Source organism: Perognathus longimembris, chromosome 1 (genome assembly GCF_023159225.1).
Source record: "Perognathus longimembris pacificus isolate PPM17 chromosome 1, ASM2315922v1, whole genome shotgun sequence".
Taxonomy (NCBI): domain Eukaryota; kingdom Metazoa; phylum Chordata; class Mammalia; order Rodentia; family Heteromyidae; genus Perognathus; species Perognathus longimembris.
This window is the reverse complement of record NC_063161.1, coordinates 46,665,033-46,691,332: the sequence shown is the minus strand read 5'-3', so window position 1 is coordinate 46,691,332 and position 26,300 is coordinate 46,665,033. Positions and strand designations below refer to the sequence as shown.

The 26,300-nt window shown below is 34.2% G+C and overlaps 3 protein-coding genes across 3 annotated transcripts; all 3 read left to right on the top strand.

The window, feature by feature from the left end:
- Positions 1-7,206: 7,206 nt before the first annotated feature.
- Positions 7,207-8,160, top strand: LOC125348395 (olfactory receptor 6C6-like). The gene has a single exon (XM_048341600.1). It carries the CDS (start codon positions 7,210-7,212, stop codon positions 8,158-8,160), a length of 951 nt encoding a protein of 316 aa, XP_048197557.1. The 5' UTR covers positions 7,207-7,209.
- A 7,107-nt stretch (positions 8,161-15,267) lies between these two features.
- Positions 15,268-16,230, top strand: LOC125363497 (olfactory receptor 6C6-like). Its single transcript, XM_048362771.1, has one exon. The coding sequence runs from the start codon at positions 15,280-15,282 to the stop codon at positions 16,228-16,230; it is 951 nt and encodes a 316-aa protein (XP_048218728.1). The 5' UTR covers positions 15,268-15,279.
- Positions 16,231-21,531: 5,301 nt separating this feature from the next.
- Positions 21,532-25,840, top strand: LOC125348388 (olfactory receptor 6C6-like). Its single transcript, XM_048341589.1, is given in 5 exon segments — positions 21,532-21,540; positions 24,610-24,678; positions 24,680-25,069; positions 25,164-25,297; positions 25,528-25,840. Coding segments are annotated over 5 exon segments (915 nt in total).
- The last annotated feature ends 460 nt before the right edge of the window (positions 25,841-26,300 follow it).

Below are 26,300 nucleotides of genomic sequence, written 5' to 3'. Positions count from 1 at the left end.
ATGAGATCTTTCTGGTTAATATTTAGATGACATCACACAAGTCCCTTAGCCCTGCAGATGCAGGTACAGATAGTTTCACACCGAAGCCCCAATTCTGACCCTATTTACCTATTTATATTAGAGCCAATTTGATTACATACCAACTTTACTCATAAGCTCTAATTTTAAGACATACTGATATCATTTGCTACATACTCAAACTTTCTAGGGATTGTCTTTCTTTTAACATTCCAAAACCTTTTAATCTAAAGGAAACATTTTTGCTTCCCCAATTCTCTTTCTAAAGTCTTTCCTTATACAGTTTAAAATGTAACATATCCCCACTCACACCATCTTTTACTTCCTCACGCCAGCAGCGACTTACTGGAACATTCTGTGACACTTGACTTTTTAAATCCGTTTCTTATTTTCCAAGGCTTACTATACTAACTTTCCTCTTTACAGTTTCTGGGGCTTCTTTGCTGCTAGAGTTTTAAACTGTCTACATTTTCTTTTCCTCTGGTTTGTAGAATCCAGTTTATCTCAACTACATTAAGGCAATTTACTGTGACTCTACCCATCCGATGGGACTGCTGCTCCTAAGAAACCAGACCAGAGCCAACTATCATGAGTTACTATTTTAGAGTGGATTTCTCCAGTTTCCAGTGCCTCTAAGTGCCTAAGGGTGGCCAGTGGCATCTGTAAGATCCACCCTCAGGAGAGCTCCATGAAGATGCCCCCAGGCAGTTTAAATCTCTGTCCAGTTACCTTGCTACCTGGCACACCTGATGGCAGTTACCTCCCTTTCTTCTGAGGTCACACCCTAATCCATCTGGACACATTTTAATACTCTTGGACATACCTCCTACTGAAGATTCCTCAGAAGGCTAAATGTAGAACTCCCCTATGACCCAGCAACCCCACTTTTGGGTATTTATCCAAAAAACCACAAACAAAATCACAGTAAAGCCACCAGCACAACAATGTTCATTGCAGTACAATTTGTCATAGCGAGAATCTGGAACCAACCCAGATGCCCCTCAGTAGACGAATGGATCAGGAAAATGTGGTACATATACACAATGGAATTTTATGCCTCTATCAGAATGACATTGTCCCATTTGTAAGGAAGTGGAAGGACTTGGAAAAAATTATACTAAGTGAAGTGAGCCAGACCGAAAGAAACATGGACTCTATGGTCTCCCTTATTGGGAATAATTAGTACAGGTTTAGGCAAGTCATAGCAGAGCATCACAAGGCCCAGTAGCTATACCCTTATTATCACTTAAGATGGTGCTAAGTGAAATGAACTCCATGTTATGGAAACAATTGTTATATCACAGTTGTAACTACTTTCAACGTCCCATGTGTATCTGTAGCTTCTATTATTGATAATGTTCTTGTATCATCTTCCTGTGGTTGCATCTACACTATCTCTGTAATCTTATCTGAGTATATTGGAAACTGAGTATACTGGTATTGGAAGTAGGAAATTGAAAGGGAATACCAAATTTGAGAGACACAGGGTAAAAAAAAAGACAAACAACTACAAAAGCAATACTTGCAAAACTGTTTGGTATAAGTGAACTGAACACCTCCGGGGGCGGGGGGGGAAGGGAAAGGGGGAGGAGGGAGGGGGGTATGAGGGACAAGGTAACAAACAGTACAAGAAATGTATCCAACGCCTAACATATGAAACTGTAACCTCTCTGTACATCAGTTTGATAATAAAAATTTGAAAAAAAAAGATTGAACAAACATTAGTTGAATACAGAAATAGCAAACAATAATTAGAACTGCCTGGAGCATTATTTTATAGCCTACTGACAATCAAGCCTTTTTTTTATGTCTGTGGAAAAAAAAAGATCTAAGTCTAGTTTGTCAAATCAATACACCCCGCCTTTTCAAACAGGCTGCATGATGAAATCTCACTTCATTCTGCTGCTTCCTTGGTTCACTAGGAAACCTACTGATTGGTGTGGTTCTCAGCCTCTCAGGCTCAGCAGCCTCTGTCTGTTTTCAAGTATTTCTACAGATACACTATAGTGCATAGGTACTAGTAGTCTTATCCTCAGCTAGTGCAAGTTTCTCAATGGAAATATAATTGCAATATGTTAAGTTATATCTGCATTCATCTATGAAGACTCTCTTCACTTCATATGTGGCATGTTCACATAAAATAAAATTTAGGCAAAACCCAAACTTTCTTCAAAATATGAATTCCTTAATTTTATCATGCTTCCTATGTTTTCTGATGTGTTTAATCATACACACATCAATATCTACATGCAGACACTGAAAGAAGTATGTTCCATAAAATGGTTACTAAGTTGAAATTTTAATTATAAATATTTTAGCTCTTTTTTTGATTTCCTGAGCGGTTTAGAATATGTGTTAGGGTTAGTTTTATGGTTAGTTTGGGGTTAGGGTTAGTATTTGCACTAGGGTTTAGGTTAGGATTAGGGTTACAATTACTGTTAGGATTACAATTGGGGTTAGTTTTCATTTCAAGATTAGAGTTAGGGATTAGGTTAAATTGTTTGTTAGGTTATGGTATGTGTTATTGTTAGGATTAGGGTGTGAGTTCAGTTTAAGCTCAGGCTCAGTTTAGAGTTAAGGGTAAGTATAAAGTTAAGATGAATATTAGGGTTAGGATTGATCAGCCATTAATGTTAAAATTAGGGCTAGGGTAAGGCCGGATCATTGATTAGGGTTATGGTTAAAGTTAGAGTTAGCTATTAGCTTTAGGTTTGGGGTAAGGATTATACAGGTTTCATTTAGAGTTTATAGTTATGGTTATAGATACATAAGGTTGATTAATGCTTAACGTTAGAGGTTACTGTTAAGTTTAAGGTTATAGATGGGGTTAGGTTTGTTCAAGGGTTAGAGTTAGACTTAGGAATTTGAGTTAGTTTTAGAAATAGGTTTAGGTATGTGTTAGATTTAAGTTTAGGGTTGTATATGTTAGGCATAAATATAAAGTTACACTTGACATAGGTTAGAATTGGGTTAGATTTAGGAGGTGTTTTGAGTTTACATTTGTGGGGTTTTTTAGTGTGTATGTTTGAGTGTTAGGATAGGGGTTTTTACCTTTAGAGTTCGTTTTAAGCATAAGATTAGAATTAGTCTTTGGGCGTTTATTGATCAATGATTAGAGATAATATTATAGTTTGGGATTGAATTTTGGCATGTCAGTATTTAGGTTTTTTGTTAGGCTTTAAAGTTAATATTGAGTTAGCTTTAGTTTTAGGACTTGAATCAATAGATGTTAGGGTTAAACTTAGAATTAAATTTTAGGTTCACAGTTACAATTAGCATCATAGTTAGGCCTTTTATCTCTTAGCTATGTAACTATGATTTCAAAAACAGACATGTGATACCATAAGCAGCCTGGAGTTGCCATCCTAGTATCAGATAAAATTGACTTCAAATTAAAAATGGTAAGAAGAGACAAAGAAGGTTACTACATACTAATAAAGGGATCTCTCCTACAGGAAATCAAACTTTAAAGCAATCTCTAATGAATTCTCTGGGAGCGTAGTCAAAAGGAATGTCGGAGGTGGGTGAGTGTGTGCATGTGTGTGCTTCCAAAACACTCTGTGTACTACAATTTGGCAATCCCTTAGGAGAAGATGTTATTGGCTCTTAGTTATCCTGAGAATTCTTTCATCTTGTTAGATAAACTTCTGAACTACACAAAGGCATAAATACTCCATGATATCATCAGATAATTAATATTCCTACCAAGCCTTATATTATACTACCTTTAACAAAGCTAATAAAAATTCAATATGACAGGAAGCTCCAAAACAAGGTTAATTTGATGGTGGATAACTTTTCTAAGAACATTTAATAAATTATCCAGACAATATCTCTGATACTACATTTAAACAATGATATACTTCAAGATAGAAAATAGTCTGTAAATAAAAAAATGGATTAACTTGGCTCTCAGTTTACCAAGGTGAGTTAACTGTTAAAAGTACATAAGTTTTGCCTAAATTTGTATAGAACTTATTTTTAAATAAAACTGGTAAACAATTTAAGAGTAAGATTTTTATCCAGGTTGACTTATAGGTAATGATGAAAGCTTCAAAGCAAAAACAAATGGTGATTTAACATTGAAACATCTTTAAAACATTTACATTTTGGTTTACAGCATCTAACAAAACTGAGTGTACAGTGTGATACCAGAAACTATGTTAATAATGAATTACACATCTTGCAGGAAGGGGATCTGTGAGGAAAAACTAGGAGAAAATGAGAGCAGATGTGGCATTGCCCAAAGAGAAATTTACTCACTACCTGACCTACATAAATGTAACCCCTCTGTATATCAACTTTACAATTAAAATAAATAAAAATATTTTATCAGGAAAAAAAGCTGAATGTAATTATATTTATTGACCATTTTCCTCATTATGTTATTTTTGGTACTTGTTGTAGGAACATAGAGTATGTACCATTGTTGAAACATGACATATGGTTTGACTTTATAACCACCTATATTATTATTATGTATTATTATCAAGCTGTCACAGATGACTTAAAGCATGAGAACATTTTTATAATATACTGTTTCATGAAACCTGAATGTGTTAAACTAAAGAACTCTGGGATGTTGAGGACATGGGCACTGGTCTTCTCAAAAGTTTATGATTTATTCAGAGACTACTAAACATAAGAATTATAGTTACTTTTCACACACACACACACACACACACACACACACCCCTAACAGACTCATTATAAGCATATGCTGCTTCCTCTTCCTATAATAATGACTCATTTCTTCCCCACTCTTTAATAACCTAAAATCCAAATACCCAGATAGTGTATGTAGAATACATTAGGAAAACTTATCATTTTCAATTATGTTTGGGCTCTTTACATTTTCTTTCTTTCATTTTTTTGGTGATTGGCTTCATTTAGATATACTTTTTGTTGTAAAGGTGATGTTCAGAAGGGTTACATAAGTTAGGTAATGAACTCCTTTATTTTTGAACAGTCACCTCTTTTTTCATTTTCTCACAATTTTTCCTTCCCTACCCGTGTGTCCCACAAGATCTGTAGTTCATTTCCAACACAGAGCCTCCTGAGTATCTCAGAACTGCACCAGTTCACCATTTTCATGTATTTTGATTCAAAAGAATAATTTGTGTGTTAAGTTTTGGAAGTCTACTTATCTTCCACATAAAAAGTATGATACTAAAAGTGCTCATTTAAAATGGACTTCCTTCATTGGGATAATGAAAAAAATACTGAGAATGGTGTTTTTCTCTTGAGTATCACTAACCCTTTTAAAAATAAACAGCCTATGGCTTCTAGTAACAACTTAAAAAATAAAACAAAACATCTGGGTCAACTTTTCTAAAACTGATTTTAGCCATAACATTTGAATGTAGCTTCTCTTAATTGGATTTGCTGCTCCAAATGCAAGCCTGAATACAATTTATCCTATGTTGTTTCATTTTATTTGTCTGACATATGGTATACAAGCCTTCCAGAATGGTGAGTTGTATACATATAGGTATCAACAGATTTTAAAAATGTCATTATTTGATTGTTAATTTACCTGATAATTTAACGTTTATGTGAATATATATACATACAATTTAAAATTTGTTAACTGTATTAACAAATCCTCCTTTGACTTTGAAATGTATGTGAGTGCTGTGCTTTTCTTCCCAGAAAATGCTGACTTACAATATACTCATGGTCTTAGAATGTAACTGTAGTGAACAAGAAAAGAGATGTCTATCAGTATCAGAAGAATATCCTGTATTTAAATTTTTTCACTGTAATTCTTTCTTAAGGTTTTGTCTTTTAAAGAAAAGTCTGGCTTCATAAATTAAAATTACATTGTTATTTCTAATCATATGTTATGAAAATCATTCTGTTTCAATGAGTTAAAAATAATTTTTCTTTCAGGGTAAAATTTTTCCTTATGTGGTGTCTTCTAATTTAGAAAAATATATCACTTATGTTTATTCCTCCATAAGCCTTTCTTTCTCTTTGTTTTTCAATTCTCATTACACATCCTCAACACATATTTTTTTATTTCTCTGCTTCTCCAACAGTTTATCATCACTAGCACTTCGCATTCTGTTCTCTAATCACAATTATGAGGTAAAATATTTGTTACCTAATTCATCATTTAAAATAATTCAGCATGCAAAGGAACTCCTGTCTAAGCTAAATAAAGGTCATGAGTAATAAGGGGGTTGACAATCTTCACAAGCCAACAAAATAAAACTGTTCCCAGTATATTACATGGAAATAATCTGAGGAAATTATTTCATCAGTAAGTTTTTTAGTGGAGTCTGGAAAGAATTCGAATGGCAGAGCATGGGCCTAGGATATTCAAGACAATAATTTTCTTTCTTAGCAATCCAAAAAAAAAAAATCCATCCACTAAACTAACAATCATATTGAGTTATGATTACAGTAAATACAATAACATAAGTGAGTGAATTCTGGTAAACAATGGGGTAGAGGTTTGTGTATATGGAGGGGTATGTTTAAAAGACTAACTGTAATTGTTAGGCATGTGCAATTATGGTTCTGCTTTAAAATATCTAAAATGATTGAGATATGATAGACTTGCACTTGCATTGACACTTGCATCTTGTAGAAGAAAAAAGTACATTTCATAAGTTCATTATTCACATAAAAGAATAAAATGTTGCAATTTATACATGAAATATTGCAAAAATGTTTTTAAGAAAACTGTGATTATTGAGAATACAAACTATTATTGGGAGTAGAGTATCTGTAACAAAGGAATATTTTTTGTTTTCTATCTGAAATATCACTGTTACACATGTAGCTTATGTAATGGATATCTTCTACTTTTCCATATAGATGACTTTTCTCCCCCTTCAGGACCCATGAGACACACAGGATGAAAAAAGCGAACCAAGCAAGAATAACAATATTGACCTTCACAGTTATGAATACTAAATAGCTTTGTTACCATCTATAAAACCTGAGTTATCTTTGTGTTTCTGACTGAAGTTTGTAAATCTCAGATTGGTTCATCAGCACACAAACTCGTGAGGACAGTTTAGCACTGCTCAATTCAAGACATGCTCATTGTGATGAATTCCAAGCTGATTCATGCAAATATTGTACAATGATAGAGTTTTCTCTGACTGAAAAAGAAGTGTCTTATGTTATATGGGAAAATAATTTATTTATTTTCTATGCAATTGACAGAGAGAAAAAGAAATGAAGAACAAAACAGAAGAGATCATGTTCATCTTGCTGGGACTGACAGAAGACCCTCAGCTACAAATCCTGCTTTTTCTGTTTCTCTTTGTCAATTACATCTTGAGCCTGATGGGAAACTTAATCGTCATCCTGCTCACACTGCTGGACCCCCGCCTCAAGACTCCAATGTATTTCTTCCTACGAAATTTCTCCTTCTTAGAAATTTCATTCACCACTGTCTGCATCCCAAGGTTCTTGACCAGCATTCTCACAGAAGACAAAACAATTTCCTACAATGGTTGTGCAACTCAACTCTTCTTTTTCTTTCTACTAGGAATTACAGAGTTTTACCTACTGGCGGCCATGTCCTATGACCGCTATGTGGCCATCTGCAAACCCCTGCACTACCCTGTCATCATGAACAGCAAGGTGTGCCACCAGCTGGTGCTCAGCTCCTGGGTAATTGGATTCTTAACCATCTTTCCCCCTTTGCTCTTAGGACTCCAGCTGGATTTCTGTGCATCCAGAACCATCGACCATTTCCTATGCGACACTTCCCCTGTCCTGCAGCTCTCCTGTACAGACACAAGTTTCATAGAAATGATGGCTTTCGCCTTAGCTTTGTTAACACTTGTCTTCACATTGTTCTTGGTGGTCCTCTCCTACATATTCATCATCAAAACCATTCTAAAATTCCCTTCAGTCCAACAACGGACAAAGGCATTTTCCACTTGTTCCTCACACATGGTTGTTGTCTCCATTACTTATGGGAGTTGTATCTTTATGTATATCAAGCCTTCTGCAACAGAAAGAGTGTCTTTCAATAAAGGTGTAGCTGTGCTTAATACCTCTGTGGCCCCTTTACTAAATCCTTTCATTTATACTCTAAGAAACCAGCAGGTAAAGAAAGCCTTTAAACATGTGCTTCAGAGGTTTCTTTTCTTTGCAAAACCAAAAAGCAATATGTAGGTACAGTCAACATGTTGTTGAGACATGTATGACCAAGAAGCACAAAACTGCATAGTTCTTATCTGTGTAAAATTTTACCATGATTTTTATATCCCATTACCAATAGGAATATGTCTATAGTCTTATTTCAAAGGGTATCTTAGTAACCAATAGAGAAAATACTCTTAGAATTCTACAGGTGACAATTATTTGTTAAAATGGAAAGAAGAAAGAAAGAAAGAAAGAAAGAAAGAAAGAAAGAAAGAAAGAAAGAAAGAAAGAAAGAAAGAAAGAAAGAAGGAAGGAAGGAAGGAAGGAAGGAAGGAAGGAAGGAAGGAAGGAAGGAAGGAAGGAAGGAAGGAAGGAAGAAGGAAAGGAAGGAAGAAAGAAAAAGAGAAGAAAGAAAGAGAGAAAATCCATTCTATATTTATTTATACATTGGGTTTGGAACGTGTCTAAACACTTAATCCAATTTGCAAAAACTATTTCTTCATCAGTTATTAGGTACCTACATATATTCATGTTATAAATATTATTTATGTTATTCCTTTAGGATTCTCTTTGTAAAGCATCATTGTACAGGGCATAATTCATAAAATAAAGTATAAAGGAAAAAAGCAACAAATATTAGCTAATGCGTTATTTTATAAACTTTCATTTTTTTCTGAACTAAAGCACATTTAGATTTTAAGACCTATACTTAGCCTGGGGAGAATTAAATGTTTACCTCAAGTTTTCTTTTTGAAATTCTCTGTAATTAATATAATTCTAGTAGTATAAATTTATAACAGAATAAAAGGTTCCAACCAAGGGTTATTCTTATCATAATCTTTACAATAATACTGCTTTCTAAGAAGGCAATGAAACACAAAAAGACAAGAGATTTAGAAGAAATTGAAAGTAGAACTCCTTAACAACACGAGACAATACTCAAATCATTTAATGGCAATAATATTAAGGATGCTTTTAGCAATAAGTAAAAATTACTAACAATTCTAGTTGCTAAATGAGCATTTTAAGTTTCCTATCAATTATTGTGAAAATTTAATGTATCTTACATAACTTACTCAACTGTAAATATAGTCATCTGAGAAGTAAAACTTTCATCTAGACACCCACAAAAGGAGAGGAATGGATAAATTATCTGATTTACCATCTTCCTGGAATCAAAAATAATCAAGTATATCTGTAAAAGAAAGCAGCAGCTTCCTTCAGTTGAAGCTGCTTGGATTATTGTGTGATTCCCCCCAAATTAACCATACCAAAGGAGAGGATGCTGTTTTTCTGAGACAGAACTCACTAGGTGAAGAGGAACTGGAACTGAGAAACTCACTTCTGCAATATAAACCTTGTATCAGCTAAGGATTTTAACTTGCACCATGCTGATATGGAACAGAGTTCTTTATTAATCACAAAAGATAAATTTGGATCACATTTACCAAAAAAACATATAAATGATGCATTTCTTTACAATGATGATTCATTGGAGGTCAATGCTCATTTTGAAAGATTTACTAATAAGTGTGACTCACAAAGAAGCTTATGCTTAAGTATAAAGTGTGATAAACTTGTATATGCATAAAATATTTTACATTTTCTTTTTTTACGAATTATGTAGATCACTCCTTCACGTACCCTGTATATTGTGTATATGTGTATTGGAATTTGGGAAGGGAAAGGGAATAACAAAATCAGGAGACAAAAGATAAAAGACAAACCAGTGCAACAGCAATACTTATAAACTATATGGTGTAAACCAACTGTACAACTCATGGTGGGAGAGGGAAAGAGGGGAGGTGGGGGAAAATGAGGGAGGAGGTAAGAAGTTGGATAAGAATTGAACTCACTGCCTTACTTATGAAACTGTAACCCCTATGCACATAACTTTGACAATAAGGAAATGAAAAAAAGTTATGTAAAGCACAACTATCATTGTATCAAGGTAATGAGCATTTAACCCTTATCACTCTAAGTTCCTCATGCCGTTCCCCAATTCCCAAATCCTGCTTTTCTTACTACCTAAAAATGAAATATTTGCTCTCTGTCTCTATTTTTACTTCATATACAGATGGAATTATCCAATGATATGTTGAGTAAGTTTCCTTCCTGAAGAAAATTTATTGTAGCTTTATTCTTGAAAGTTTCTGTGTGGATTGTTTAGCTCATTGCTTATTGGTATTCAATTTCATTCCTGAATCCAAAAATAGCTATTTATATGTTGGGAGGCATAATATTTTTATTTTTTTACCAGTCCTGGGGCTTGAACTCAGGGCCTGGACACTGTCCCTGTGCTTCTTGTGCTCAAGTCTAGCACGCTACCCCTTGAGCCACAGCGCCACTTCTGTCTTTTTCTGCTTATATGGCACTGAGGAATCAAATCCAGGGCTCCATTCATGCTAGGCAAGCACCCTACCGCTAAGCCATATTCCCATGCTGAGGAAGCATAAATTTATATCTTCTTACTGGTTAATACACCTAAAGCTGCTATGAACATTTGACAACAATTTTTTATGGTGATATGATTTCATTTTACTGGGTTAAACATTCCATAGTTTGTTTGATTGATTGATTGATTGAGAGGTAGACATATGTTCAACTTTTAGGAACTTGTTCAAACTTTTTGATAAAAATATCATTAGATATTTTATATTCACACTGGTAGTTTTGGTATAAAAGGTGGATCCCACCATCAGTGGATCCATCCATTGCATACAATGTTTATAGGCAGTAGTGTGTTTTTATAGAAAGTTGTTGTGACATTAATACTTTTAAAAAAATTTGCACATCTTAGTGAAAAAGGAAGTGGATTCATTACAACATTTCAGTTACATGTATAAGGTACTTTGATTATATTTACCTCTGTTACTCTTTATATGCCCCCTCCTCATTTCTTCTCCCCCATCCTGATTCCTGGTACCACACAAAACTTTTACCTTCTTGTGTTTTCTTCCACTCTAGCTTTTCCAATTGAGAGAAAATAGGACAGTTCTCTTTTGAGGCTGACTCAAAACTGACCTTCAGTTCCATCCATTTCCCTTCAAAAACACAATTTTTTGAATATAAGTTTTTCAACTACTTCCTGATGGTCCTGTAGGTTTCAATGGTATTTGTTACAAAATTACTTTTTCATGTCTAATTTTACTATTCATGTCTTCTATTTCCTTTAATTTAGCTAGGGGTTTTCCTTTCTAATTACCCTCTGAAAGAACAAAGTATTTGTTTATTGACCCTTTTAACTATCATTTGTAGTATACTGTTGCTTCAGTTTACTAACTTCATTTCTCATCTTGATTCATCTTTTCTGCCATTGAATTTGACAATGGTTGTCTTCTTTTCTAAGGCCTTGGCATATGTCATCCAGTTATAGGTTTGAGATATCTATTTTAAATTGTAGATGTAGCTATAATCTTTCTTCTTACAAACACTCCTTTTAGCTCACAGGTTCTGGTATAACTTGTTTTCATTTGTATTTGAGTCTAGTAATTTTTAAATTTCTTTTCTTATTTATTCACATGAATGTAGAGAGTTAAAATATGCTATTCAATATGTGTTCTTTGTGTTATTTCTATAGTGTCTGAGTGTTAATTCTTACTTTTTATCATGTGATATGGAAAAATCTAAGAAGTTATTTTAATTCCTGTATTAAGTCATGTTTTATGTCCTAACTTGTGATATATTTCAGACGAATTTCCATAGGTGTTTGAAAGAACGTACATGGCATAGAAGGTAGGTAGAATATTCAAATGTCTGTTAAGTCCATTTGATCTACAGTGTTCTATATAATTATATTCTACCTAAAGGCCCCGGCAAAGGGAGCCTTTTTACCATGGGAATGCCATGACTCATGTCTGGTTATAGCCAGTTGGCTCACTATGAATCCTATGTTAGTGGTGTTTTTGAGTCTTCCAGTCTTCCTGCATTTATACTCCTTCCTTCTACCATACTGCTTCTTTGTAATCCAAAGCTAGCCTTCTCATTCCCTCAATTCTGCCTCCTGAATTTTCAAGTTTTTAAATTTTAATTTATTTTTTTAGTTTTTGCCAGTCCTGGGGCTTGGACTCAGGATCTGAGCATTGCTCCTGGCTTCTTTTTGCTCAAGGCCAGCACTCTACCACTTGAGCCACCGCACCACTTCTGGCTTTTTTTGTTTATGTGGTGCTGAGGAATCGAACCCAGGGCTTCATGTATGCAAGGTGAGCACTCTACCGCTAAGCTATATTCCCAGCCCCTTGAGTTTTTCTAAAAAATAAAATTGTGTGGCTTTGTGACTGAAACTACAATGTTTATTTCCTAGAGAATTTCTTTATTTCTTCCTCTCTTCAGACTCTATATTCTTTTGCAGCTGCACATATGCACAACGTTGGGTAATTCACCCATAGAAAGGAAAGAAAGTAAGAAAAACAGACAAAGAGCACAGCAAGAAGCTATAAGTATTGTCATGTATTGGAACATATTGTGCTAGGGAATCTAAACAAAAAAGTGTACCCAAGAAAAATAGTAAATCTGTTAAATATTAGTAATATTTTTAAATGAAGAAGGGATTTATTTTTTTCTTAGCCATATAGATAGGGTTCAAAGCAAACAATATGACCATCATAAACAATACAAAAATAAATAATGACTTATTACATACACAAATTCACTAACAACCTGGTAAGCCACTGCCGAAATTGAAGGAAATGTTTACAACATATACTGTAGAGGCAAAGTTGAGATTACTGACACATTATTATGTGCCTAAAATATGTAAACCAACAAACAAAACCTTGACAGGAAGAATAGTAAGAGAAATGTGTGGACAACTCACAAATACGTACATGTATTGCAAGGCTTTTCAATTTATGACGTGATATTCAACTACCCATAGGATTAGAAAACTTCAAAGATGACTTTCTTTACCGTTGCTTAACCATGTGACAGTCAAAACTATTACTATGAACCTGCATAGATTGTATAGCTTCCCTCACAGGTAATAAGTAGTGTATGTCTAGGAAAATCAAAGCAGATGATCACAGTAGCTCAATGGCTATGTACATATGGTCATATAAGATGAAGCTAAGCAAAATGAACTCAGATATGGAAACAAGAAGCACTTCATTTTTGTTATTTTTAATGTGTCATGTGGAATTATTTCATTTTTGCTCTCACTTTCCACTTCCATGGTTTATCTCCTGTTTTCACTGTATTTCATTTTGTTACCCTCTGTAATATAAATATATGTAATATATATATGAGAAGAGAAGGGGGAACATCAAAACGGTAAGGAAAAGAATAAAGGCCAAACCAGTGCAACAGTGATACTCACAAGACAGTATGTTCAAAATTAACTGTACAACTTGGAAGGGGGGTAGAAAAGAAGAGAGGTAAACTGGGAGAAAAATGAGGCAGGAGGTAAAAAGTTTGACAAGATATGTACTCACTACTTTGGTTATGTAACTGTAACCCCTCTGTATATCACCTTGACAATAAAATTAATTTTAAAAAAGGACCTGAACTGTTGTAGAGATCATCAAGAAACTGGAGTCTTATTCTCTGTTGTTGGGAATAGAAGACTGAACACATCTAGGGAACATTTTATCAGTAGCAACAAAGATATATAAAGCTTAGTTTTCATTTACTATGTCCATTTTGAGGAATTTAGCTTAAAGATGTAACGTGTGCCATTTATCATTATGAAAATTCTCTTTCCTAAATAAATATGCACAATTTTACTTATTGGAATATTCTTTCAAGTTGTCAAAACTGAAACCTAATAACAGCAAACATATAGAGAAAATAATGAATATTGAATAATGAATATCTTTACAAAGAAGGACTATGGAAGGGTAACCAAACTTGAAATATCTCTATGAACGGGAATGGCATGGTTTTTGGTATATATGGTTAGGTTAATTTTTTTATAAATTTGTTTTAATATCAAAGTGACATACAGAAGGGTTACATTTTTATCCATAATTCTATGTTCGGTGTAATATGTTTTGTCTGAAAATCAATTGCTCTAAAACAGGCTCTATCTTTCCATTTTATGTTTGTTTTTTTAATATCTACCTTAAATATTCCTTATTCTCTCTTTCTAAACCTTGAAACATATAACTTTGATTGCAAAGGCAGATGATTAGTAGATATTCCAGCCTCACAGTGATCAATAATGAATTCTCTGGAAACATAATCAAAAGGAATAGGGTGTGTGTGTCTGTGTATCTGTGTGTCTGTGTGTCTGTGTGTCTGTGTGTACGCATTTACATGTCTCTAGAAAAGACTTTTGCTCATTACAATTTGCAAATCCTTTAGGAAATAATTTTATCAGATCACAGTTACATTGGGAATTGATTTTTTCCTTGCTAGACATAGTCCCATAAGACACAGAGGCATAAATAGCTTGTTGAGTCATTATTAATATTCCTACTATACCATCTGTCACATTTAATGAAGTTTACAATACTGCAAGTAATTATATATGTGTGTGTATTATATATATAGATATGTAGAGAGAGAGAGAGTGAGTGTTTATAGTATAATACTTAAAATTGCAAAAAAGGGACATTTGTCAGGATTTCCCAACAACAAGCATTATTAAATTAGCTAAACAACATCTCTTAGACAACCTTTAAATCAACTGCATGTTTTAGGGTAGAATGTGGTATATGGATGAAAGAATGGATCATCAGTGCTTTCGGTTCATCAGGGTGAGTTAACGGTTGAAATGTAAAAAGTTTTGCCAGTATCTTGTTTTCAATTTATTAAGGAAAGTTGTTAAACTATTTTAAGACTAGTATTTTAACCACATTGATGTCCAGGTAATGGGGAAACTCTCCAAGTGAAAAGCAATAATGATTTTTCCATTTTTGATATTCTGTAAATTAATAATAGCATGTAACAAAACAGTATTAGAGAGATGATCCACCAGTGCCTGGTTTGGTTCTTGCTTTTCTGAGCATCACAACAGTCTGTTAGTTACCACACACACATTCTAGTAGATACTCATGTTAACACTGATGAATGGAGGGAGATTTGCATTGTGATGAACTCCAAAGTGACTTGTAAAATAGTTGGGACTTGGTAGGTATGAAAGAGACAACATGATTTTTCTTTCCTGTACATCTGATTTTGTTTTTTATAGATCTGGTAATCAACTGAAAAATGAAGAACAAATCAGAGGAGATGGTGTTCATCTTGTTAGGACTGACGTATGACCCTCAGCTACAAATTGTGGTTTTCCTGTTTCTCTTTGTCAATTACATCTTGAGCCTGATGGGAAACTTTGTCATCATCCTGCTCACACTGCTAGATCCCAGCCTCAAGACTCCAATGTACTTCTTCCTTCAAAATTTCTCCTTCTTAGAAATTTCATTCACCACTGTCTGCATCCCAAGGTTCTTGACCAGCATTCTCACAGGGGACAAAACAATCTCCTACAATTGTTGTGCAACTCAACTCTTCTTTTTCTTTCTACTAGGAATTACAGAGTTTTACCTACTGGCGGCCATGTCCTATGACCGCTACGTGGCCATCTGCAAACCCCTGCACTACCCTGTCATCATGAACAGCAAGGTGTGCCACCAACTGGTGCTCAGCTCCTGGGTAATTGGATTCTTAACCGTCTTTCCCCCTTTGCTCTTAGGACTCCAGCTGGATTTCTGTGCATCCAGAATCATCGACCATTTCCTATGCGACATTTCCCCTGTCCTGCAGCTCTCCTGTACAGACACAAGTTTCATAGAAATGATGGCTTTCGCCTTAGCTTTATTGACACTTGTCTTCACATTGTTCTTGGTGGTCCTCTCCTACATATTCATCATCAAAACCATTCTAAAATTCCCTTCAGTCCAACAACGGACAAAGGCTTTTTCTACCTGTTCCTCACACAAGGTTGTTGTCTCCATTACTTATGGGAGTTGTATCTTTATGTATATCAAGCCTTCTGCAACAGAAAGAGTGTCTTTCAATAAAGGTATAGCTGTGCTTAATACCTCTGTGGCCCCTTTACTAAATCCTTTCATTTATACTCTAAGAAACCAGCAGGTAAAGAAAGCCTTTAAACATGTGCTTCAGAGGTTTCTTTTCTTTGCAAAACCAAAAAGCAATATGTAGGTACAGTCAACATGTTGAGACATGTATGACCAAGAAGCACAAAATTGCACAGTTCTGATCTCTGTCAATTTTTATCTTGATTATTTATATCATATTAACTGTAGAATGTGCTCTATATTCTTTCAAAGTAGAAAGTAGTCTTAGAATCCTACATGTGACAATAACTTGTAAAAAAAGAATCCTTTCTATATTCATTGATATCTTGGGTTTGGGCCATGTCTAAATATTTAATCCAATTTGAAAATTACTCTTTCCTAATCAGTTCATTAATTCATCAGTTCATAAAATTCATTCACGTTATTTCTGTTGTATATGTTATTCATGTTATTGCTTTGAGATTCTGGTTGTAAAGGATCATTGTACAGGGCACAATCCATGAAAGAAAACTAAAGGAAAGAACAACAAATATTAGTTAATGTACTATTTTATAAACTTTTACTTTTTTCTAAACCAAAGCATGTCTAGATGTATACTTAGCATAGAAAGAATAAGATTTCTACTTCAAGTTTTATTTTTGAAGTTCTGTGTAGTTAATAAAATTCTAGTAGTTTACATTTATGAAGGAATGAAAGGTTCCACCCAAGGTTTATGCTTATAATGATCTTTACAATGATACTGCTTTTTCCGAAGGGAATGGGATACATAAATACAAAGGTTATAGAAGAAATTGGGAATAAAACTCTTTCACCCTGCAACATTGCTCAGAATCAATCAAAGGCAATAATAGTCCAGATGCTTTTAGCAATATATAAAAATTAGTAACCATTCTAATTGTTAAGTGAGCATTTTAAATTTCCTATGAATTATTGTGAAAGTTTAAGATATTATGAATACCTCATTTAACCTTAAAGATACTTATCTAAGAAATAAAACCTTTTGACTTAACACCTACAAAGGGAGAGAAATAGATAAATGATCTGATTTACCATCTTCCTGGAGTCAAATTAATGGAAAACAACATCTGTAAAAGAAAGCAGCTTGTTTCGTTTGAATCTCCTTTGATTTTTGTGCAATCATCCCAAAGTAACCATACCAGAGGACGCTGTTTTTCTGAGACAGAACTCACTAGGTGAAAAGAAACTAAAATTAAGAAACTCACTTCTGCAATATAAACCTTATATCAGCTAAGGAATTTAACTTGGACCATGTTGATATGGAACATTGATTTATTTATTAATAACAAAAGTTTAAAAGACAGTTCGATCATATGTACCAAAAACATATATAAATGAAATGTTTCTTTCCAATGAAGATTCACTTGAGGTCAATGCACATTTTGAAAGTTTTACTAATATGTATGATTCACACAGAGGCTTATGCTTAAGTATAAGGTGTGACCCGCTTGTACATGTGTGAAGTATTTTACATTTTATGTTTTCTGAGCATTATATAAAGTATAACTATCACTGTATCAAGGTAAGTAACATCTATCCCTTATTACTCTAAGCTTCCTCATGCAGCTCTACAATTCTTGCTTGTTTTATATTTCTCACTACCTAAGGAATGAAATATTTGCTCTCTGTCTCCATTTTTACTTCATATATGGATGGAATTATCCAATGATATGTTGAGTAAGTTTCCTTCCTGAGGAAAATTTATTGTATCTTTATTCTTGAAAGTTTCTGTTTGAGTTGTTTATCTCTTATTACTTATTGGTATTCCATTTCATTCCTGAATCCAAATGTAGTTAGCCATTTGTGAGTTGGGAGGCATGATTTTTTTCTTTTCTATTTTTGACAGGCCTGGGGTTTGAACTCAGGGCCTGGACACTGTCCCTGTGCTTCTTTTGTTCAAGGCTAGCCCTTTACCAATTTGAGGTACAGGACCACTTCCATCTTTTGTTGTGTATGTGATGCCGAGGAATTCAACCCAGGACTTCATGAATGCTAGGCAAACTCTCTACCACTAAGCCACATTCCCATGATGGGGAGGCATAAGTTTATATCTTCTTATTTGTTAGTATACACCTAAAACTGCTATGAGCATTTGGCTACAATTTTTTGTGGTGATATGCATTCATTTTCCAGGACTAAACATTCAGTAATTTGATGGCTTGATTATTCGAGAGGTATATGTTCAACCTTTACGAATGTGTTCTAACTGTTTTGTAAAATTATGAGATGTTTTATATTCACACTAGCAGTTTTGGTACGAAAGGTGGATCTCACCATCAGTGGATCCATCCATTGCATATACTCTTTATAGACAATAGTGTGCTTTTATAGAAAGTTATAGTGATATTAATGCTTTTTTTAAAAAAATGCACATCTTAGTGAAAAAGGAAGAGGATTCATTACAACATTTCAGTTATATGTATAAGGTACTTTGATTATATATACCTCTGTTACTCTTTATATGCCCCCTCCTCATTTCTTCTCCCCCATCCTGATTCCTGGTACCACACAAAACTTTTACCTTCTTGTGTTTTCTTCCACTCTAGCTTTTCCAATTGAGAGAAAATAGGACAGTTCTCTTTTGAGGCTGACTCAAAACTGACCTTCAGTTCCATCCATTTCCCTTCAAAAACACAATTTTTTGAATGTAAGTTTTTCAACTACTTCCTGATGATCCTGTAGGTTTCAATGGTATTTGTTACAAAATTACTTTTTCATGTCTAATTTTACTATTCATGTCTTCTATTTCCTTTAATTTAGCTAAGGGTTTTCCTTTCTAATTACCCTCTAAAAGAACAAAGTATTTGTTTATTGACCCTTTTAACTATCATTTGTAGTATACTGTTGCTTCAGTTTTACTAACTTCATTTCTGCCACTAACTTCTGCCTTCTAACTTCCTTTTCTGCCACTGAATTTGACAATAGTTGTCCTTTTTTCTAAGGCCTTGGCGTATGTCATCCAGTTATACGTTTGAGATATCTATTTTAAATTGTAGGTGTTGCAGCTATATCTTCCTTCTTACAAACACTCCTTTTAGCTCACAGGTTCTGGTATAACTTGTTTTCATTTGTATTTGAGTCTACTAATTTTTAACTTTCTTTTCTGATTTATTCACATGAATGCAGAAAGTTAAAATGTATGTTATTCAATATGTATTTTTGTTTGTGTTATTTCTGTAGTGTCTGAGTGTTAATTTTTATTTTTATACCCTGTGAAATGGGAAAACCTAAGACATTATTTTAATTCCTTGTACTAAGACTTGTTTTATGTCCTGAATTGTGATATACTTCAGATGAATTTCCATAGGCTATTTGAAAGGATGTACATGTCATAGAATGTAGGTGTTCACATATCTGTTAAGTCCATTTGATCTGCAGTGTTCTATAGAGTTATATTCTACCTAAAGGCCAAGGCAAAGTGAGCCTCTCTACTATGGGAACTGCAGACCTCATGTCCAGTTATAGTTATGAATCCTATGTTAATGGGGGTGGGTTTTTTGTCTCTCATTCTTCCTGCATTTCTACTTCTTCCTTCTGCCACACTGCTTCTTTGTAATCCAGAGCTAGCATTCTCATTCTCTCAATTCTGCTTTCTGAATTTTTGAGGTTTTGTTCAAATAAAATTGTGTGATTTTGTGACTGAAAAAAGTGTTTGTTTCCTGCAGAATCTTCTATTTCTTCCTCTGCTCATAGTCTATTCTTTTTGCTGCTGTACACATGCACTGCACTTTCTATTGGAAAATATACCCACAGAAAGAAGGAAAGGAAAATAGAAAAACAAAGAAAGAGCATAGCAAGGAGCTATAATTATTGTTGTGTATGTAAACACAGTGTACTATGGAATCCAATGAGAAAAGTTAAACTCAAAAAAATGAAAGTAATAAAAGAGTCATAACATTTATAAAATGAAGGAGGGATTTCTGTTTCCTTTGCTATAAAGTTAGGGTTCAAAGCAGAGCAAAGAATATGGCCACCATAAACAATACAAAATAAGTAATGACTTATTTCACATGGAAGCTCATTAACAACTTAGTAAGTTACTGTCAAAATACAAGGAAATATTTACAATATATACTGTACAGACAAATTTGAAATTGCTGGCACATAATAAAGTCCCAAAATGTGAATGAACAAAAAAATACTCTGACAGAAAAAATAGTAAGGGATATGTAAAGATAACTCACAAACATCTGCATATATGGCAAGGCTTTTAAATTTTGAAATGATATTTAACTACCTACATAATTAAAAAAATTCAAAGATGACTTTCTATTTCTTAGGTAGGAGTAGTTGCGGGATTGAATTTTGTGTTTGGGCACTGTCCCTAAGCTATTCAGCTCAAGACTAGCACTGAACTACTTGAGCCACAGTGCCACATCAGGTTTTCTGGTGGTTAAATGGAGATAAGCAACTCACAGACTTTCCTCGCTTAACTGGCTTTGAATTGCAATCATCATATCATCAGATCTCAGCCTCCTGAGTAGCTAGGATTATGGGTATCAGCCATTGGCACTGGGCTCCGAAGATGACTTTCTTTACCATTGCTTAGTCATTTGACAACCAAGATTGTTAAAGTATAAAAACCTGCCCTGTTGTAGATATCATCAAAAAAACTGAAGTCCTATTCTCTGTTGTTGGGAATGGAAGACTGAACACTGGGGAACACTTTATCAATAGCTAACAAAGACATATAGTGTTTAGTGTTTGTTTGTTTGTTTTTATTTACTATGTCCAATTTGAGGAATTTAGTCTAAAAGCATAACATGTGCCTTTTAACATTATGAAAATTATGTTTCCTAAATATATATGCACAATTTTACTTATTGGCACATTCTTTCAAGTTGTCAAAATAGGAAGAGTATATCAACTGATATATGGAGAAAATAATGAATATGGTTGATCTTCACAAAGGACTATGGGAGTGTAAACTTGAAATATCTCCATGAATTGGTGTGGCATGTTTTTTGGTATTTGTGATTAGGTGAATTTTAAAAGTTTTATGTTCAGTGTAATACGTTTTTGCTGAAATCATTTGCTCTACAACAGGCTGTCTTTGTATTCCTCGTTCTCTGTTTCTAAACCGTGAAACGTAACTGTGATTGAAAAAGGCAGATGACTAGTAGACATTCCAGTGTTACAGTGATCAATAATGAATTCTCTAGAAGCATAATAAATAACAGTAAAGGAGTGTGTGTGTGTGTGTGTGTTTACATGTCTCTAGAAAAGAATTTTGTGCATTACAATTTGTAAATCTTTTAGGAAATAATTTGATCAGATCTTAGTTACCTTGGGAATTCATTTTTTTCCATGTTAGATATATTCCCATAAGGCACAGAGGCATAAACAACTTATTGAGCCATTATTAATATTCATACTGTACCATTTGTCACATTTAGCAAAGTTTATAATGCCGCAAGTAACTACATATATAGTGTTTGTAGTATAATACTTCAAGAAGGAAGAAAAGATAATTTGACAGATTTTCCTAACAACATGCATTAAATTACCCAAACAATATCTCAGTCCATCTTTAAACCAACTGCATGTTTTTTGGTAGAAAGTGTTAGGTATTGTAAAGAATGGATCATTGGTGCTTTCCGTTCATCAGGGTGAGTTAAGAGTTGAAATACAAAAAAAAAGTTCTGCACATATTTTAGTATTAAATCATTAAAGAAGGCTGCTAAATTATTTTAAGAATTAGTACTTTAATTGACTTGTAGGTAAAGGGGAAGACCTTCAAAGTGAGAAGCAATAATTATTTAAAAATAAAACACTTTTGCTTTTTAATATTCTGTTAAATTAATAACAGCATCTAACAAAACTTCATGTGATTACATTTACTAAGCTGTGTTATCAACATTTCATCCTGTGGTTTGTGCTATACTATCTGTTATAGGGACACATGGAATATGTCATTGGTCAAGCTGGACAAATAATTTGATAAGATGGAATTGTCTCTAGAAGATTTGTGAGAATATTCTTTTTCATTAAGTCTGAATGCACTCAACTAAGGAACTCTGCACATTGTTCTTTCCATAATTTATGGTTTATTAAAAGTTACTAGATATGAGAGTTACATTTCTTTTCAAAAATATCATGAGTACTTATCTTCTAGCTTTTACTGCTTCACTTGCCTACAATATTGTCTAATTTCATCATCTCATTTTAGGTCCTAATCACCCAAATACACAGATTAATGTCCTTTAAGTAGTACTAGAAAAATTCTTCACTTTCAATTATTTTTTGGTTCTTAATACAATCTTCTTTCCTTTTTTTTTCCTTTATAGTCAAGTGCAGAGGGGTTACAGTTTCATATGTAAGGCAGTGAGTACATTTCTTGTTCAACTTGTTAACTCCTCCCTCATCACCCGCCTCCCCCTTTCCCCTTTCCCTCTCCCCCCATGGGTTTTTCAGTTGGCTTTCACTGAATGGTTTTGTTATTGTTTTTGGAATTGCTTGTCTTTTTATCTTTTGTCTCTAGTTCTTTCTTAAGAGTAATTTAAGCTTTAGAGCTTGGAACTAAATCTGTTAATATCCTCCTCGTATAATATATGATCTTAAATAGTGTCCACTTTAAATGAGTTTGTTTTATTTGATGGTAAAAAAAATGAAAAATGAGTTTTTCCCTAGGAGTATCACTACTTCTTTTTATGAGAAATGTCCCATCACTTGGCTTCTAATAACAACTTTTTAAAAATAGAAACTTATACAGCAACCATTCTAAAAAAAACCACAGTTTTTGAAGATACACTCTATTAATTTGATCTCCTACTTCAAAGCAAGAATACAATTTTCTTCTTTATTATTAACTTCATTTACTGCTAATGATGTATACAAGTTATCACAAAAAGTTAGACATATTTCTCAGTATAGCCAAGAAGTATTATTATTTAAGTGTTACTTCTTCTTGGTTATTTGTATATATAATCATATCCTATATTGAAAGATTTTGCACCAATATTTATTTTATATTTGTATTTCTATGTTTTCTTTCATAGTTTAATATTTTAATTTCTACTTATATTCATTTCTATAATTTAGAAAATACATTATGTATGATTTGGCTTCCATACATATTTTCTTTCTTTATTCACATTTATATTCCTAGGTCACATCCTAAATGCATTTTTGTATTTCTCAGTTTCCTCAACCATTCATCTATCACACATAAAGCCTCATTAGTTTATGTATGTTTTCAAACTATGAATAGGAGATGAAAAATTTGTTTCATTATTAATTTTTTTCTAATGAAATTATTTCACAAAGAACTGCTATCTCATATTATAGATGGTGAGAACTGTAAACCCTCATCGGAACATAAAAAATGGTTTTCTGTGTGTACCAATGAAATATATAGTAAAACAATATCACACATTAGTCATTAAAAATGAGCCGGGACTGAACTCAGTGGTAGAGCCTTTGTTCCTTAACACTGAAAAAAAATTAAAGCATTCAAATAACAAATATTTTGACATAAATATGATATAATCCACTAAACATGTATTCATATGCACTGGCATGCTCTGGGTTAGGTTTAGTGACAATGTATTTTTAAAGACTAAACAATGATGGTTATACATGTTTGGGTTCTCATTTCTATCACATCTAGCTAACTAAGAAATGGTATGCTTCTTAAAACTTCCACATTGTACAACAATGAAATGGTTTTCCTAAGTTAATTATTCACAGAGAATTAGTAACTCTTACTAAGCCTATATTTATGTACTCTTTTAAGAGTACTTTAAAAACAGTTTTAACTCTCCAGAAATGCAAAATAGTCACTGTAGGAAAGCAAGCCTGTGTAGAACAGAAAATACTTTTTTCATTTCTATCAGAAACATCACATGCTAACTGCAGTTACAATACCCTTGGCACAATTCCACTGAGCTTTTCTTTCCTACATGGTAGCAGATGGTGGGTGATAAAGGGAAACCATATCAGAATGACAATGTTCATCTTCCCAGTTGTGACTGGTGACTCAATTTATAGTTGTATTATCTTCCTGGGTCTTGCTTTTCTTGTTGTTGTAGCCAGTTCTCAGCCTTGAACTCTGGACCTGGGCACTGTCCTTGAGCTTGGTTTGCTCAAGGCTAGCACTCTTCCACTTGAGCCACAGAACCACTTCTGGCGTTTTGAATAGTTTATTGGAGATCAGAGTCTCATGGAGTTTCCTGCCTTAGCTGGCTTTTAACCTCGATCCTCAAATCTCACACTCCTGAGTAGCTAGGATTACAGGCGTGAGCCACTGGTACCCAGTTTCTCACTTTTCTGAACATCACAGCAGTCTATTAGTTACCACACACACACCCTGGTGGACAGTCATTTAACACTGATGAATGGGAGGAGATGTACATTATGAGGAACTCTAAAGTGACTTATAAAATAGTTGGGACTTGGTAGATCTGAAAGAAGAGACATGATCTTTCTTTCCTGTGACATCTGATTTTGTTTTCTATAGATTCAATAACCAAATGACAAAATAAAGAACAAATTAGAGGAGATTGTGTTCATCTTGCTGGGACTGACAGAAGACTCACAGCTACAAATTGTAGTTTTTCCTGTTTCTCTTTGTCAATTATGTCTTAAGCCTGATGGGGAACTTTGTTATCATCCTGTTCACACTGCTGGATCCCCACTTCAAGACTCCAGTGTATTTTTTCCTCCAAAATTTCTCCTTCTTAGAAATTTCATTCACCACACTTGGCATCCCACGCTTCTTGTCCAGCATTCTCACAGGGGACAAAACAATCTCCTACAGTGGTTGTGTGACTCAATTATTCTTTTTCTTTCTACTAGGAATTACAGAGTTTTACCTCCTGGCTGCCATGTCCTATGACCACTACGTGGCCATCTGCAAACCCCTACACTATCCCGTTATCATGAACAGCAAGGTATGCCACCAGCTGGTGCTCAGCTCCTGGGTAATTGGATTCTTTTTTTTTTTTATCCAAATTTTTATTATCAAACTGATGTACAGAGAGGTTACAGTTTCATACGTTAGGCACTGGATACATTTCTTATACTGTTTGTTACCTTGACCCTCATACTTTGCTCTTTGGACTCAAAGAACTGGATTTCTGTGCATCCAGAACCATGGACCATTTCCTATGTGACACTTCCCCTGTCCTGCAGCTCTCCTGCACAGATATAAGTTTCACAGAACTGATGGACTTTATTATAGCTTTATTTATTTATTTATTTATTTTTTTTTGGCCAGTCCTGGGCCTTGGACTCAGGGCCTGAAAACCTTCCCTGGCTTCTTCCCGCTCAAGGCTAGCACTCTGCCACCTGAGCCACAGCGCCCCTTCTGGCCGTTTTCCATATATGTGGTCCTGGGGAATCGAACCAAGAGCTTCATGTGTAGGAGGCAAGCACTCTTGCCACTAGGCCATATTCCCAGCCCTATTATAGCTTTATTGACACTTGTCTTCACATTGATTTTAGTGATTCTTTCTTATATATTCATCATCAAAGCCATTCTAAAATTCCCTTCAGTCCAACAAAGGACAAAGGAATTTTCCACCTGTTCCTCACACATGGTTGTTGTCTCCATTTCTTATGGGAGTTGTATCTTTATGTATATAAAAACATCAGCTAAAGAAAGGGTGAGTTTCAATAAAACTGTAGCTGTGCTGTATACATCTGTGGCCCCATCACTAAATCCTTTTATTTACACCTTAAGGAACCAACAGGTAAAAGAAGCTTTGAAGGATTGATGCTTCAAGGGCTTTGTTCTTTTCAAAACAAAGAAGCAAAATACAGACATAAATAAAGTACTGTCAAGCCAGGATTGAGAGAATTGCATACGTTTTCAATTGAGCTATTTCTGATCTATGCTATGTTTGTCCTTGCATATTGATAACCTATCACCTTTACTAATATACTCTAAGTTCTTTCTGAGTAGACTTTACTCCCTTGTAGAAAATAATCTTCCCCTGTGAAGGCCATTAAAGTCTATCTGCTACTGGATTTCCATGTCTGTAATCTGAGCTGCTTAGATTTTGAAATCTGGAAGCCTGTAGTTCTAGGCCAGCCTTGGGAAGCGGTCTTGTTAGAGGCCATCTGCTGAGCAAGTCTCCAAAGTTAGGGTGCAGGTGTATTCCAGGGGGAGAGGACAGCCTAATAAGTTTATGGTTCTGAGTTCTAACCTCATTCATTCAAAATCTCTCTACCCAT